The sequence below is a fragment of the Scardinius erythrophthalmus genome (genome assembly GCF_964197995.2).
Source record: "Scardinius erythrophthalmus genome assembly, chromosome: 24".
Taxonomy (NCBI): Eukaryota; Metazoa; Chordata; class Actinopteri; order Cypriniformes; family Leuciscidae; genus Scardinius; species Scardinius erythrophthalmus.
In genome coordinates this window covers 12,937,356-12,953,045 of record NC_138244.1, presented here as the reverse complement: position 1 = coordinate 12,953,045, position 15,690 = coordinate 12,937,356, and the positions used below count along the sequence as shown (strand labels likewise).

General features: G+C 34.2%; 1 protein-coding gene across 6 annotated transcripts in view; it reads right to left on the bottom strand.

The window, feature by feature from the left end:
• Positions 1-873: 873 nt before the first annotated feature.
• mical2b (microtubule associated monooxygenase, calponin and LIM domain containing 2b) overlaps positions 874-15,690 on the bottom strand; it is a 49,392-nt gene continuing 34,575 nt past the window's right edge. For 4 of the 6 annotated variants that reach the window (XM_081356662.1, XM_081356664.1, XM_081356661.1 and 1 more), the window contains 11 exons: positions 12,554-12,662; positions 12,179-12,255; positions 11,169-11,237; positions 9,662-9,771; positions 8,653-9,463; positions 6,879-6,952; positions 6,660-6,749; positions 6,250-6,343; positions 2,450-2,549; positions 2,304-2,377; positions 874-1,591 (listed from right to left, as the gene is read on the bottom strand). In XM_081356662.1, the coding sequence (XP_081212788.1) occupies positions 1,407-1,591; positions 2,304-2,377; positions 2,450-2,549; positions 6,250-6,343; positions 6,660-6,749; positions 6,879-6,952; positions 8,653-9,463; positions 9,662-9,771; positions 11,169-11,237; positions 12,179-12,255; positions 12,554-12,662 (1,793 nt within the window). In that variant the 3' untranslated portion in view covers positions 874-1,406. Of the gene's footprint in view, positions 1,592-2,303; positions 2,378-2,449; positions 2,550-6,249; positions 6,344-6,659; positions 6,750-6,878; positions 6,953-8,652; positions 9,464-9,661; positions 9,772-11,168; positions 11,238-12,178; positions 12,256-12,553; positions 12,663-14,689; positions 14,867-15,088; positions 15,261-15,690 lie in introns of those variants that run through there. The other 2 variants (XM_081356665.1, XM_081356666.1) reach the window with 2 other exon arrangements.

The following is a 15,690-nucleotide window of genomic DNA, read 5'->3' as shown; positions in this document are numbered from 1 at the left end:
TTTATTATTATTATTATTATTATTATTATTATTATTACTGAAAGGGCGAAGGCCCTATTGTTTTCTTTAGGTTTATTATTATTATTATTGTTCAAGGTTTCGGGGATCAAAAACTCATGAAACTTTGCACACAGGTCAGAACCATGGTCAGAACCCACGGCCATTTGGGCCGGGCTGAAGCTGGTACCCGGGCGTGACGGGGGGCTCAACAGCGCCCCCTAGAACACAATCTGAAATCTTGGACACATACAAGAACGCATTAGTATGAAACTCGGTACACATATACTGTAGATCTCATCGGGCCGAACAACTTCTGCACTCTAAGTCCTTGTTGTTTGAAAAACGCATGCCTAGGAATTTGATATACTCCTCCTAAATAATTTTTCCGATCACCACCAAACTCGGTCAGCATGAAGTCAAGACATTGATGATGATACTTGGCGGCCTGACAAATGTAGATGTGCACACCCAATTTTAGCCTTTGGGTGATATATGCATCATCAGATAAATTCTATATTAAAGTTGCTTGCAGTTCTGATGTTGCTAGGCAACCACAAACAGCCTGTAGTAACTCAGCTATACAATGTTAAATCTGCCCCAAACTTACCATGTTTGATAAGAGTCCTGTCCTGAACACATGACCATCCTCAAATTCGGTTATAGTAATAGCGCCACCTGCTGGTAGCAGGAAGTGTGGTAAATACAAATTACTTTAACATAGTCCTCCTATATTTATTTACTGCCCACCATGCTGTTTTCCTAAAGGCGCCAGGTGGTGGCGGCACGGGTGAGAGGGCCCTTTTCATCGCTGCTTGCAGCTTTAATTTTTATTTTATTTTTTGAAGAGAAAAGGAGAGCCCACTCATTGTTTTTACATTTATTAAATAAATTACACAAAGCAACAGACAGACAAGATTAAAACCAGAGCCATTTGTACATTTTCTTAAGCACTTCTTGATTCTTGAAACAATGACATTTGGTTTGACTTCAGAAATAGTTGATATTAAAGGTCACTTAAGATATCCTGTTCATTGCGAGATAGAAACAAACACTCAACAAACACACTTCATCACTGCCATTAAACTTTGGCATCTATTGGAATATTCACTGAAGAAATGAACAAACATTCATTAAGAATTTTAACAAAACAGGAAGATAAATCAAAAACTAAACTGCTTTAACTATATAAATCCCATTGCACCAGTGTGAACAAAATGTGTAGTCGGTCCTCTCACCTGTGCAACTGTGTTTGGAAATATTTTCAGTTAGTAAAGAGACACGTGCTTTGGTTTAGGGTTTATTTCTTTTGAAGAACACAAAAGGCAGCATTAAGTTGGGTTTGAATAAACAAGCGTATTGCAGTCTGTTCAAGATCTTCAAATAATGCTCTCTCAGTCTAAAGGAGTTTAGGTCCAGTGGAACTGATAGCCTCTGGACAGGATCATGCTCTCCAGATCCCGGTCCTCAGCTTTCTCCTTCAGCCGCTGTTCCTCCAGAAGACTGACCAGTTTATCTCTTCTCTCCACCACCTTCATGATCTCCAACAGCAGGCTCTGCTCCTCCGCCAGCTCGCTCGCACTCTTCTCACAGTCTGGATATGGAGGGAATACAAAGACAGGCCTATCATCAATAATCAAGTAAAATATCGTCCACAGAACATTCACCATGTAACAAGGTTTAATAGCTTTTGAATAACATCATATATTGTATGATAACCATAATTATTACACAATGACACCTCTGTGTTCTGTGGCTTAACGCTGCATGTCTCAGTGGTAAACAGTGAGCTTCACCACCATGAAGAATTAAAATAAACGTGTGTTTGCCGAAGGCTGAGGGACCAACCATTGACTTGCAAATGAAGACACTATCACCTTCCTCTCCAGCTATCAATTCCTGTTCACAAGTAAATGCGCTTCCACTTACAATATGTTTTCACTAACTAACCAATTATGTAATCCAATATCCGAAAAGTTGGTCCACAGGCCTAAATGTTTTCACTTTTCACATGGAATACATCTAAAGTTGACAACCCTCAACCTTATCTTTTTTCAAAATGTTAGGCTCACTGCATTTATGTGATCAGAAATATTGTAAAATGATTACATTTTAAAATAATTGTTTTCTATTATAATATATTTCAAAATGTAATTTATTTCTGTGCATCATTAGCATCATTACTCCAGTCTTCAGTGTCACATGATCCTTCAGAAATCATTCTAATGCGCTGATAATCTTAAAATAATCTTAATTATTCCAAACTTTTGACCTGTAGTGTACTGTATATATGGTAACAACCCCACCTTCAGTGTTCATTCGCCGCCTCATGTCTTGCTGTAGCCGACTCTGAGTGTCCTCCAACTCCAGTTCTTGAGCACTAGGGACAAGAGCATGTATAAGACTTGTATAGAAACCTTGATTAAAAATCTAGAAGAGTCACAGTACTTACAAGATCATGAGTTCAGACTCATATCTGGACAGTTTGTTCTTCTCCAGGACCAGTTTGAACCAGGTTTGTAGTAGCGCGGTCTCATCTGTCGAGTCGTCGCCTGTGAACACGAGATAGACAAAATTTACTGAACACTGACATCTGCTATAACACAACTATAGCAGATAAATACTACTCAGCCGGTGATGTTACCCGATTTTTAATACGATTAGAATTTTGAACATTTGATTGTCTCAAGCTTCTGATGAAAAATGTCCACATAATTAACATAAGTCCTTTACCAGTCATTTGTGATTACTGTAAAAAAAAAAAAAAAAAAAAAAAAAAAAATTATACATATACATATATATATATATATATATATATATATATATATATATATATATATATATATATATATATATATATAATATTAGAACGGTAAGATTTTTTGCTTTTCATTTATTTGATCCTAAATACAGCAAAAACTATGGAAGCTTGTTTCCGCCACAAAATAAAACATTTTAAAAGATAATTGCGAATTTTTTTCTCACAATTGCGAGTTTACATGAAATAAAGTCGCAATTGCGTGTTATAAAGTCAGAATTGCGAGATATAAAGTCAGAATTGCGTGAAATAAAGTCACAATTGCGTGTTATAAAGTCAGAATTGCGAGATATAAAGTCAGAATTGCGTGTTATAAAGTCAGAATTCTGACTTTTTTTCTTGCAATTGCGACTTTATATCACGCAATTCTGACTTTATAACATAATTGCGAGTTACTATCTCGCAATTCTGACATCTTCAGAATTGTGAGATATAAACTCACAATTGTGAGATATAAAGTCCAATTCTAAGGGAAAAAAAGCCTCAGAATAGTTTATATCTCACAATTCTGACTTTATAACATGCAATTGCGACTTTATATCATGCAATTCTGACTTTATATCTCTCAATTGCGACTTTATATCTCGCAATTGCGACTTTATTTCTCAGAATTGCGACTTTATATCGCAATTGCGACTTTATTTCTCAGAATTGCGACTTTATTTCTCAAAATTGCGACTTTATATCTCGCAATTGCGACTTTATTTCTCAGAATTGCGACTTTATATCTCGCAATTGCGACTATTTCTCAGAATTGCGATTTTATTTCTCACAATTCTGACTTCATATCTCGCAATTCTGAGAAAAAAAGTCACAATTCTGACTTGATATATCGCAATTGTGAGAAAAAAAAAGTCAGAATTGTGAGATAAAAAGTCGCAATTATTATTATTTATTTATTATTCAGTGGCGGAAACAAGCTTCCATAAAAAATAGCAATATTGTGAAATATTTTTACAATTAAAAATAACTTTTCTATATGAATATATTTTAAAATGTAATTCATTCCTGTGATCAAAGCTGAATTTTCAGCATCATTACTCCAGTCTTCAGTGTCACATGATCCTTCAGAAATCATTCTGATAGGCTGATTTGCTGCTCAAGAAACATTTATTATTATTATTATTATCAATGTTGAAAGCAGTTGTGTACAATTTCTTTTCAGGATACTTTGATGAATGGAAAGTTCAAAAGAACAGCATTTATCTGTAATAGAAAGCTTTTGCAACATAATAAATGTATATACAGTCACTTTTGATCAATTTAATGCATCCTTGCTGAATAAAATTATTCATTTCTTTCATTTCTTTCCAAAAATAAATGAAGCCTTGTTGAGCAGAAGAGACTTTAAAAAAAATCTTACCGTTCTAATAATTTTGGCCACCACTGTATTTGTATGTATGGATTTATATATATATTATTGATAAATAAAACATAATATATTAAAATATAATATTCAAATACTAATAAAATAAAACAATACAAAAATAAATATTTTAAAATACAAAGAATTTATGGAGACTGTCCTTGCACAAAGCAATTTCTATACATTATAAATGTTTTTGCTTACATTAATACTAAAATGTAGCTAATTGTCTAATATAGTCCCACAATGTTAGTCTCCCACTTTGACAGTTTCAGAGCACTGTTTTCTACATACTTCCACTCTCCATCCATTTGGAGGCCGCAAATGTCAGTTAACAAAGAACCTATTCATCAAAAAACGCACACCCCACAGCCCCTCATCTTAACACAATTATCCCGACAAAGACACGTAAACATGGCCAACAATGGATTGTGACAGGTCACAAAAGATTCGCCCCCATGCATTTATTAATTCTGCTGCCCTCAATGAAGTCTGTTGATAAAAGACACACTGTATCCTTGCTGTCCACTTTACAAAAGGGACGTCTTCTATACCGCCTGCATCCTTGTAGCATTGTGGAAGACAGAGACAGAGGCCAGGCCAGGACTATTTGCTTTCTTTATGCAATAATAGTATGGAAACCTTCAACTATAGATCTAGGAATAAAGTATTTCCTAGTGCATTAGTAGTTTCATTCAGTTTCTTAATATCTAACAATGCCTGTCTAGGTTTTAGGATGACAAAAAAGGAATTTCTATGAAGCAGCAGGAGAAATGGATTTCTAGGAGATGTTAAAATTCAATTTACAGTCCTTATAATTAGAGCTTAAAGCTTTCAAAATATGATTATAAACTCATTATGCAGCATGTTAAAAGGCTGCTGCGATTTGGCTTTTTTCATCGGAACGACTTGTTGCCTTTAATAATCGCCCCGTAGATCAACATTCACCGAAATAATGAAACATCACATTTTCAACTCATTTCAGAGGCACTTTTCCCTTTCTAGGCCTATTTACAGAACCCATTACCTCTGCAGTCATTTCAATATCATTTTTTATTCTAAATGGCCATTTAGTTTGAATGCAAATCACTATTATTTGAATCTCTAATTTTCCCCCTCTAAAAAAAGTCAAACAATAAGGCAGCAGTTTATTTGCATTATTTGTTGTCTTTGTGTATATGCGTATAGATCCGGGGTTAGTCTTCACATAGTATTTATATTGTGCTTCAAAATCTTTCTATGGACAATCACAGTGCATATATATATATATATATATATATATATATATATATATATATATATATATATATATATATATATATATATATATATATATATATATATATATATATATATACAGTATATAAAATAAATATATATATGTGTATATATACATACACACACACACATATATATACACACATACATATTATATATATATATATATATATGTGTGTGTGTGTGAGTGTGAGTGTGTGTGTGTGTGTGTGTGTGTGTGTGTGTGTGTGTGTATAATACAATTATACATCATTTTTTATATTACAACATTTGAAATAAAAATGAAAAAGGTAAAATATTAAAGTAAAAAAGAAAAGAAAGAAAGATCTTATTGTATGCAAGTCTTAGTTTGTCGTCATCAAATCAATCTAAGAAGAGAAACAGGAAGTCCACACAGAGACACCCTATCTAGTCACTCCCTGCTGACTTCCTGTGCGACATATGAAATAAACAGGGTAAAACAAAACCAATAGAGTTTACTATAATATAATAATGAATTCAAGAACAAGTCTATGGAATAAGGTTGTGAAATCTTGTTCGTGACTGCGAAATATTTCTCAAGTTTGCATGCTTGATAGGCCAACAGCATGCGTGCTTCATTTGTATAGCTGCCAGCAACTGAAATGCAAGTCATAAGTGTCATAACACCCCTTTAAATAATCATATCACCATCACAAAGTGAGTGGGTGGAGACGGGGGACATGTAAGGACAATGGGTCTGATAATGAGGCAATTTAAATAATATATTTCCAGATGTAAAAATGTGTGACTGTGTTAGAATATTCCGTACCAGTTTCTCCTCTGAGGACCTTCTCCAGAGCCACACCTCTCTCCTCCAGAGCTCTCTGCTTCTCCTCAACTTCTTCCAGTTGTCTTTGGATTTGCTGACAATCACACCAGACAAACCCAATATACATTGATTAACTGGAATATATGCAATTCATATGTATGTTTCTAACGCATATTTTGCAGTGAAATCTATGGGAAAATGTCCCCAGAAAGAGGATAAATCTGACAAAACCTGAAAACATCCTCAAAGAATAGTTCATTTTTTAATTCTAAAAACGCAAAAATAAGTCTTATGCTGAACAAGGGTTATCACTCTAGCTTGATATTTATTGATTACATTTATTGGAATACATTAGCACTCTGGTGACTCATTTAGGTGTATAAATGTGTGTGTGTGTGTGTGTGGCATACCTGAGCCCTGTGAAGTCTTTTCAGCTGATCTCTCTTGGTTTGTTGGACTGCCGTTTTCTCCTTTTTCTTCTGTGAGGTGCCACTGTGGGTCTTTATAGCAAATAATGAGCAAAAAAACGTAATGGTTCAAATTGGGCTTTGTGTTTTGTAGAATTGGTAGAAGATTGCACACATAGTTGCAATAACATTAGTTGTATCTTTAAGAGAAGTGCTGTTTACCCTTTGTGAGTCTGGTTCATGTTCCTCCTCACTGGACGAGTTGGACTCCTGTTGCTGTGGTTGCTGAGCAGAAGCTGTGGATACAAATTTTATTTTAGAATTTAGGTCAAGGGATTTATCAGTCAATACCAAAAGAAACAAATATGAGCAGATTGAAACAACAACAACAACAAAGTGTTAATTATTTTAGGTGAAGGCACATTTAAAAATTCAGTCAATCAATCAATCAATCAATCAATCAATCAATTGATAATGATTAAATAACAATAAAAACAAAATGTTAATTACTATTTTAGGTCATGGCACATTTAAAAAAAAAAATAGGGATTTATCAGTCAATAAATAAGTAAATAAAAAATAAATATACAATATCAGCTGAAAATCATTAAATAATAATAATAAAAACAAAATGTTAATTATTTTAGGTCAAGGCACATTAAAATATTAGTTAATAAATAATGAATAAATAAATCCAACATCAGCTGATGATGATTAAATAATAATAATAATAATAATAGTAATTAATAATTAAAGCTGTTAATTATTATTTTAGGTCAAAAACCCATTGACTTCAGGACGATAAAATCTCAGAAGTGCTGAAATGCTAACTTTCTTCTGGGTTTTGGCCTACAAAAGTATGTCCTCCCTGCAGCACTCTATAATGTTATGCTGAATATGAATGTACGTGAACCAGATTTGTGCATTAGAATCGATCCATTGTTTGAAATTATATTTATGAAACTGTATCACTATATCATTGTGCTGCCAACAACGTGGAATGAATATTGTTTTGATGCATCACAAGATTAAAGTGCCGTGTTTCACAGTAGCCTGACTATTGCATGCAGGGAATATAATGAAAGCTGGTGGGAGATTATAATACAAGAGATAACGGCGCTGCATATAATAACAATAAAGTTAACACAAGCAGCGCGATGTACGTCATGTGACTTGACACTTGGAAATGTGGGAGAACGAGTGCTGATGTTAACCGTCTAGGGTCAAGAAAACACTAGATTTATTTAAAGCTACACTATATAACTCATGCAAGTCCCTCTAGCAATTAAAAAAAAGGATTTTGTGGAAGAACATTGTTTTGGTTGTGCTTCATGCGGATGAATGCGACTCGAGGCACCAGGTTTGCCATTTTGAGTGATCCATGGTCAATTTTTCTTATTATAAACAAACTTTCAGCTTCATTCTTCATGAGTAAAGCTTCTTTTTAGCCTGAGCTACTTTCTCTGTGTACTGAGATGATGTGATACACGTGGGGCGGGCGTATGTCGTATGCAATTTCCCATTAAATCTGTCTCCACCGTTCTAAAATAGAAGTATTAAGTATTAGAAGTTCCTGGTATTAAGAAGCATTTCCCTCAATCCAATCACAAGTGGACGACGCTGAATACAGGTGTAAACGGGGTCTAAACCGTTTTGAGTTTAGATCACTTCCATAGGTATTCGAAAACACATTCGACAGGATTACTTTCGTAGTGTAAACGTTTATGTGATCGAATGAGTTCAAAACGTTATGGGAAGAGCGCTAGCCAGACGGGATTTAAACTTTTTTTGGTTTCAAGACGAAAAACTTACCAACACTCACTCACATATCTTGCATGCATGATGACGGTAACGGTTATGTTCAGAAGAGTGAACGTGTTCCTGCAGAACATTCTACCTCTTACACTTTGTGCTTTTCGTTTTCATTAGATTTATTGATTTTAAACCACTATTAAACTGTAGAAAAGCATTACAGGTCACGTTAACCTGCAATTACCTTTGCTTCTAAATCTGGAAAGAATGGTCAAGATGTCTTTCTGGTCGTCTCCTTTGCTCTTATCAGCTCCTTCGCTCCTCTTAATGCGCAGGGAAGAGAAGAAATTGAGTTTTCTGGGTGGCAAGGAGGCCATGTCATCTTTTGTGCCCTTCTTGGAGCCGAGAGCCACCTGCTCCAGTAACGTCGTGAGCTCGCTTCCAGTCCTCGCTCTGGACTGACTTTCATCCGTAAACATGCTGCTGTGTTCCTCATCCTGGTTGCTCTGAATACTGCTACCAAGCAAGCCACTGAGGTTGAAGGAGCCCTCAGACAATGGCCTGGCTTTCAAAGGCCGGTTTCTCCTGAGGACCACAGGGTTGCTCCCTTTGCTGGAGGAGAAGGACTTCCGGAGACTGTTGGCCCACTGTTGGAAGCCGAAGAGTGGAGGAGTGGGCTCAGGTTGGGGGCGGCTTGGTTTCGGTGGAGTTTCTGGTTCTGGTTGATCGTTCTGAGGATTCGTAGAGGTCCTGTCATTTTGTTCCCCTTCAGAAGTTGAGGGCTTTCCAGGTGTGGTTAATTCCCAGTTGAGCAGCTTCTCCTTCTCGGATAAAGACAATGTGAGCAGCTTCTTGGGGCTGAAGGAGTTCGCCTCTGAGGGAACGGCTGGGGCGACAGGCTCTGGAGAGGAAGTGCTGGGTTTGGGGGTTTCAGGATGAAAATGTGCACGGTATAGAGGGATCTTTGGGATCTCATCAAGAGCTGTTGAGTTCTTGTCCTCCAGTACGGGGCAGTCAGACTCTGTAGTATGTGTTGCAGGCTTTGTTGGGGAGAGCTGTGTGAGAAAACACCATCTTTAACAGCTCATGGATATAGGATTTTAAGAACAGTGACAAATCAAACAATTTATACACCGTTTTGGCAATTTAGTGCAAGAAACCACCTAATAGCTGGATGCAATGACTGATCATTCGGAGATAGACGTGATGACACAGAATGACAGACAAAAAAAAGTGAACGAAAATCTGTTTACAGATTCATGGATCTCCTCGAAGTCTGAGTCTCCATCTTCCTTGTCGGGGGCTTCGGTTTTATCGTCTGGTTTCCCACGGTGAAACTTCTTAAGCAGGACGAGGGGCAGAGCTGGGTGAGGAAATGATGCCACAAAAGAGTGATCACAGATCTAATGAACATTATTAATAGTAAACTACTACTACTACTACTACTACTACTACTACTACTACTACTACTACTACTACTACTACTACTACTACTACTACTACTACTACTACTACTACTACTACTACTACTACTACTACTACTACTACTACTACTACTACTACGTTGAGAAATGGCTACCTAGCTTAAAAATGTTTGTTTCATAGCTAAATTCATAATAAATTATTATTGTTATTAAATCACATAACAAATAATAACTCAGTGTTTTTTTTGGAAACAGTACATAGTTATAAATAGTGAATAAAGTTAATAAACAAACAAATGAATATTAAATATTATTTTTATTAATCATACTCTCTATGTTGAGAAATGGCTACCCATTTTAAAATGTCTGTACAACACCAGCACAATTTATTTCAGTGCTAAGTTAATAAATTAATAATTTTATTAATAATAATGATAATAATAATAATTCAGTAACTTTTAAAAATGAGAAACAATAGTGAAATTCATAAAATAAATAAAAATAATAATTAATAAATTATTCAATAAATGTTGATAAATAATTATTTTATAATTTAATTGTTATTAAATTAAAGAATGATAAAAGACAATAATAGTAATCATATTATTTTAATTATTATTATTATTGTTATTCAGTAAAATGTTTTTTAAAACTTAGAAACAAAATATTTAGTGAAATTCAGCATTCAATCTGGTTAATTACTCTCGGAATTTGAATTAATCTATTTTGGCCAAGTAATGCTTGCAAGGAATCTGACACTGTAAATGATGGCTAAATTATGCTAGTGTAAATGCTTTTGTATCGTCTGAAACAATGGATGTGAAACAGACCAACAGCGCCCTCTAGAGAAGAGGGTGGATATGACCAGCATAAAAAAAAAAAAAAAAAAAAACAGTTTTATATAAAGTTTTCACAAACTATTTCTATACTGCAGCCTTCAGAGTTTTGGTTTCAGATCAGTCATTTACTTCAGAGCTAAATATAATGAAATTGAGCTCTAATAATGAAAAACGTGTTCAGGTGTGACCAAAAGCAGCATTAGCTTTTATAAATAGAACTGATAATAATCCAGTGAGGATTAACAAACACATGAATTCAAAATCAGATTAGCGCACGTGTGGCACCTGACATCACAGCCACTACAACAAGCAAGGTTAAGCGTCCAGTTGAGACAGAGACTCTGAGCTCATCAACAACCTTGAGCAGAAAAACAACTCAACCTATAGCTTAAGATCGTGGCTGACAATACAAGCACAATGGGAAGGAACACACTTCTGCTGTGTTTGAAGGTTCCCATGGTTGTTTTTTCATGGAACACTGGAAGAATGACACTTACTGGATCGAATTTTCTTTCTCCAGAGGTTGTTTTTGTTGGTTATTTCTCCTTTTGCAGTGGAGTGTTTCACTGATGAAAAGAAGACATCAGAATGAACACTTCCAAAACTCCACTATTATAGTTCCACTATTTACTAGCTCAAAAGTGTTGATTTTACACACTTAAGGGGATAGTTTACTTTGAAATAAAATTTTGGTATGTTTTAGCTTACCTCAAGGGCATCCAAGATGTAGGTGTCTTTTTTCCGCAGTAGTTTCAATTTTGATATTTTTAGGTCAAACCGTTCTTGTCTGTCAGTAGTATAATGCAGGTCTATGGTCACTGTCTCAAAGAGCATGAACAGAGTCCAAATTAAAACAATTCCCCATCGTAAGTACACATTGATGGCCTAAGACACTAGATGTCGCCTTGTCTACTGCAGTTCATTGGAACGAATGTCTTTAAGGCGACTTCTAGTGTATATATCTATGCACCAGTCTGCGTACACGTCACACACCAGGATGCGCGCGCGCCCTCAGATCACTTGGACGTGGCTGTGTTACAAGAGGTAAAAACGATATAAATACTGTTCATTTTCTCACACAAACCGCTCGTTTCGTGTCTTAGGCCATCAATGTGTACTTACGATGGGGAATTGTTTAATTTGGACGATGGGGAATTGTTTTAATTTGGACTCTGTGCATGCTCTTTGAGACAGTGACCATAGACCTGCATTATATGACTGTCAGACAAGAACGGTTTGACCTAAAAATATCAAAATTGAAACTACTGCGGAAAAAAGACACCTACATGTTGGATGCCCTTGAGGTAAGCTAAAACATACCAAAATTTAATTTCAAAGTGAACAATCCCTTTAAGCCATCATTAATGTATAAATCAAAGGGACGGGCCCTTGGATATGTGACTTATACGTGTCTAAAAACATTTTTGGGCTATTGTAAAAGGCAATATTATGTGAAATAGTAAAACTGTGCGGAAAATATAACTAACATCCAGAGCTTTTCACTGACCTTTCTGCAGTTCAGAATTGATACATGCAGGAGCAGAATCTGCAGGATCGGGCTTTTTACCTGAATCTTTGGCTTCACTACAAAAAATATGCACATAAAAGGCATGCAGTATTAGACGGGATGTTTTTAGCTTTCACACAAATTATAATTTTATCATGAATAAAAAAATAATACTTTTTAATTACAAACCGTTTAATTACAATTAATATTATTATTTATTATTAATGCTAAAGTTAAAAATGTCCATGATAAAGTGGAAATAATGAAATAAGAGCATCGCTCAGTCTCATATGGGCCGTCAACAGTATACGAGTCTACATTTTATAGCTCCTTGTCATGGTAAATGATTATTGAGTATGAGTATTATGAACCGACCTCATGTTTACGAGCTCTGTTGAGTCTGAGAGGGCCGGCACCTCTGTACTCTCAGCCGGAGCGCTGGGCTTCCACAAACACTTCTGAGTTCTGGAGTCTGACTCGGCTCCTGCGGGGTCCACACACACACACATATGAAAAACTCAATTCAGAAAACGGACTACATGACTGCTATCATGCTCTTTATGTTGAGAAATTACTACGTACCTTAAAAATATTTGTACATCACCAGCACAACAACTAATAATAATAATAATTATTATTATTATTGTTATTAATAATAATACATTTATTAATTGAATGACTACATTTGTATTGCTATTATTATTATTATTATTATTATTATTACCAAATAATAAATAAATAAATGAATTAGCTTTATTAAATTATTATTATTATTATTATTATTATTATTATTATTATTATTATTATCATCATTATACTGAATAATAATAATAATAATAATAATAATAATAATAATACTACATTTAATTACTTTATTAATTGTATCGATAATTATTAATAATAAAATGCAATCGTCAAATCTATTATTTTAATTAATTAAGTTTCGTTATTATTATTATGAACAATAATAAATTAATAAATTATTAATTTACATCCTCATTATTATTACAACATAACTGTCAAATCAATTTAATTTAGTTACTTTATTAAATTTACATTATTATTGTTATTATTATTATTATTTGGTAATAAAAAATAATAATAATAATAATAATAATAATAATAATAAATGAAGTTAATAAATTAATAAAAAATTAAAGAAAAATAAATTAAAGAAATTAATCAAATATTTATATTATTATTATTGTTATTATTATTACTATTAATAATATGATTATTATTATTATTATTATTAATAATAATAATAATAATAATAGTAATAATAATAATAATGTTATTATATACCACATACATGTCCCTAGAAGAGAACATTTCTAACTCATTTCTAACTAGTAAAATGTTACAATGATTTCAATGGCTTGTAAAAGCTGAATTGCTGTTTGAATCAATGACAGTATAAGGTATTTGAAACTTTCATTAGATGATGGTATGTGAAAACATCCCTAAATATAAACTAATTTCTCATCTCTTATTTAATGTTAAGCAGACATTATAACCTTGAGGGACAGTCAAATCTAGTCCGTATGAACGGCTGTTTTGATTGATGCTTTACAATAGTTTTCATCTTTCACTATTTAGCGCACTCTTTCCCTCTAATACGCTCCATGATTGTCATTCATGAATAACGCACTCAATACTGCATTTTTTGTCTGTCAAATGAATTAAAGACATAGAAGGAGGTCTTTGAAGGTGTTTTGATTCATTTTTGACCCTGTGAATCTTTATAAATGTATTTGCAATTTAGGTTTTAAATGAGCAAAATTTGTGAAATTCATGAAAATTCATGGATATGAATAAATTCAATTAATATAACCCTCATGCTCTGTTTGGGGTGCGAGAGACGCAAAGATATTTTAAGAGCTCAATAAGTATGCATTTGTGTGTCAGGTTATAAAAGGTATATTTTCTCATTTTTCAAATGCACTGTATTATCAAGTCAACCTCAACAGAACATGAAGGTTAAAAATTCATGTCTTTTTTTCATGATTATTCTGTATAATTTTTGTTCAAAATGGGAGGCAATGCAGTACCCAAAAGAAGATAAAAGGAAAGGATAGAAAAGACCCAAAAGAACCAAGTTGAGTTGGGCTATACAAGAATTCAGACATAATTTTAGATGGGTCTGATGTATGTACCAAAAAAAAAAAATCCATTTTATTTCCGTTCCAATGCTTTAAATCGTGGGATGTGAAAACAAAAATGGGGAGGGTTATGTTTGTGAATGGTGGGTGTGATATATTTAGCACAGGGTTAATTGAGCGCTGAACTGTGATAGTGTTGCCTTTCATATTAATTGCTTGGCAGTAAAATATTTGTATAGAATTTTTCATCACTGCACTGATGAACACAAACACTTTGGGACGTCAGTGGGTTACACAGGAAGCTCAGTGAATCGGCAGACAAAAAGGCAGAAACAAACTTTTAGAGTTAAAAATGGATTTATTTTATGCGTACAAGTTTTAAATATATTATAAATTAAGATAAACAGTCGTTCATTGTGAAATATACAAGAAATAGTAAGCTAAAATTGACAAAAACAAAAAAACAAAACAAAGGACTTTTAAAATTGTGCAAAACTAAAGTCTTCTTATATAACGACCTCAGTTTGTTTTTAGGAAAAGGAACAAGAAAGTGGTCTTACATGGGATTGGGATAGTAAAGCAGCCTCTGCAACAGAGAGGACAAAACACGGAGAGAGACAAGAAGGGAGGTTTACTTTACGGGACGCGGTGAGCGAGAAAAAAAACAAAAGTGCATTCAAAAAGCATGCTGGGATAGTCGAGCGTTCAAGTGCACTTTGGTTAGTATGTTAGCTCTGGGTACAAACTAACGTAATACCATCTTTCGGTGAAGGACAGCGATGTTTGTGATGCTTAAGAAATGTTCATACATTAGACCCATGCTGCATTCACAATAATGGGGTTAATATTATAGTCAAGGAATATGCAGGGAGCCAGTGTGAAGCGAAACAACCTGATCACCTGACCCATGCAGGCCAATCGCGTTCCTGCTCTCATGGTTCAGCCAATCAGGGGTTGGAGCATTGGAAACTTGAAACAGACTATATATGATGTGGGACAGGATGGGACAGATGAAATATGAAGAGAAAGAAGGAAATTAAGAGAGAAATAGCACTAAAATCATTGGTGAATTTTTCAAAAGAATTATAATTATGCATGTTCAGTACACTTAGACACTTATAAAAGAAAAAAAAAACATTTTAAAGCTTTACACCACACATTTAGGGGGAATGTTTGAACACCAATTGAAGTTGCCCTATTTACGGTGATCCCGAAGGACATTTCCTCCACTTTAACATTAGAAAAATCAATGCATTTCAACGACTATTTGCATTACATCACAAAGAAAAGAAAAAAAAAACACAAAGTTTAAGTAGTTGTACCCAAAAACGCTGTAAACTACAAAAATAGTGCACATTTCAACAACAAAAAAAGATAAAGGCTATAATATGTCCTCATTAACAGTCATCA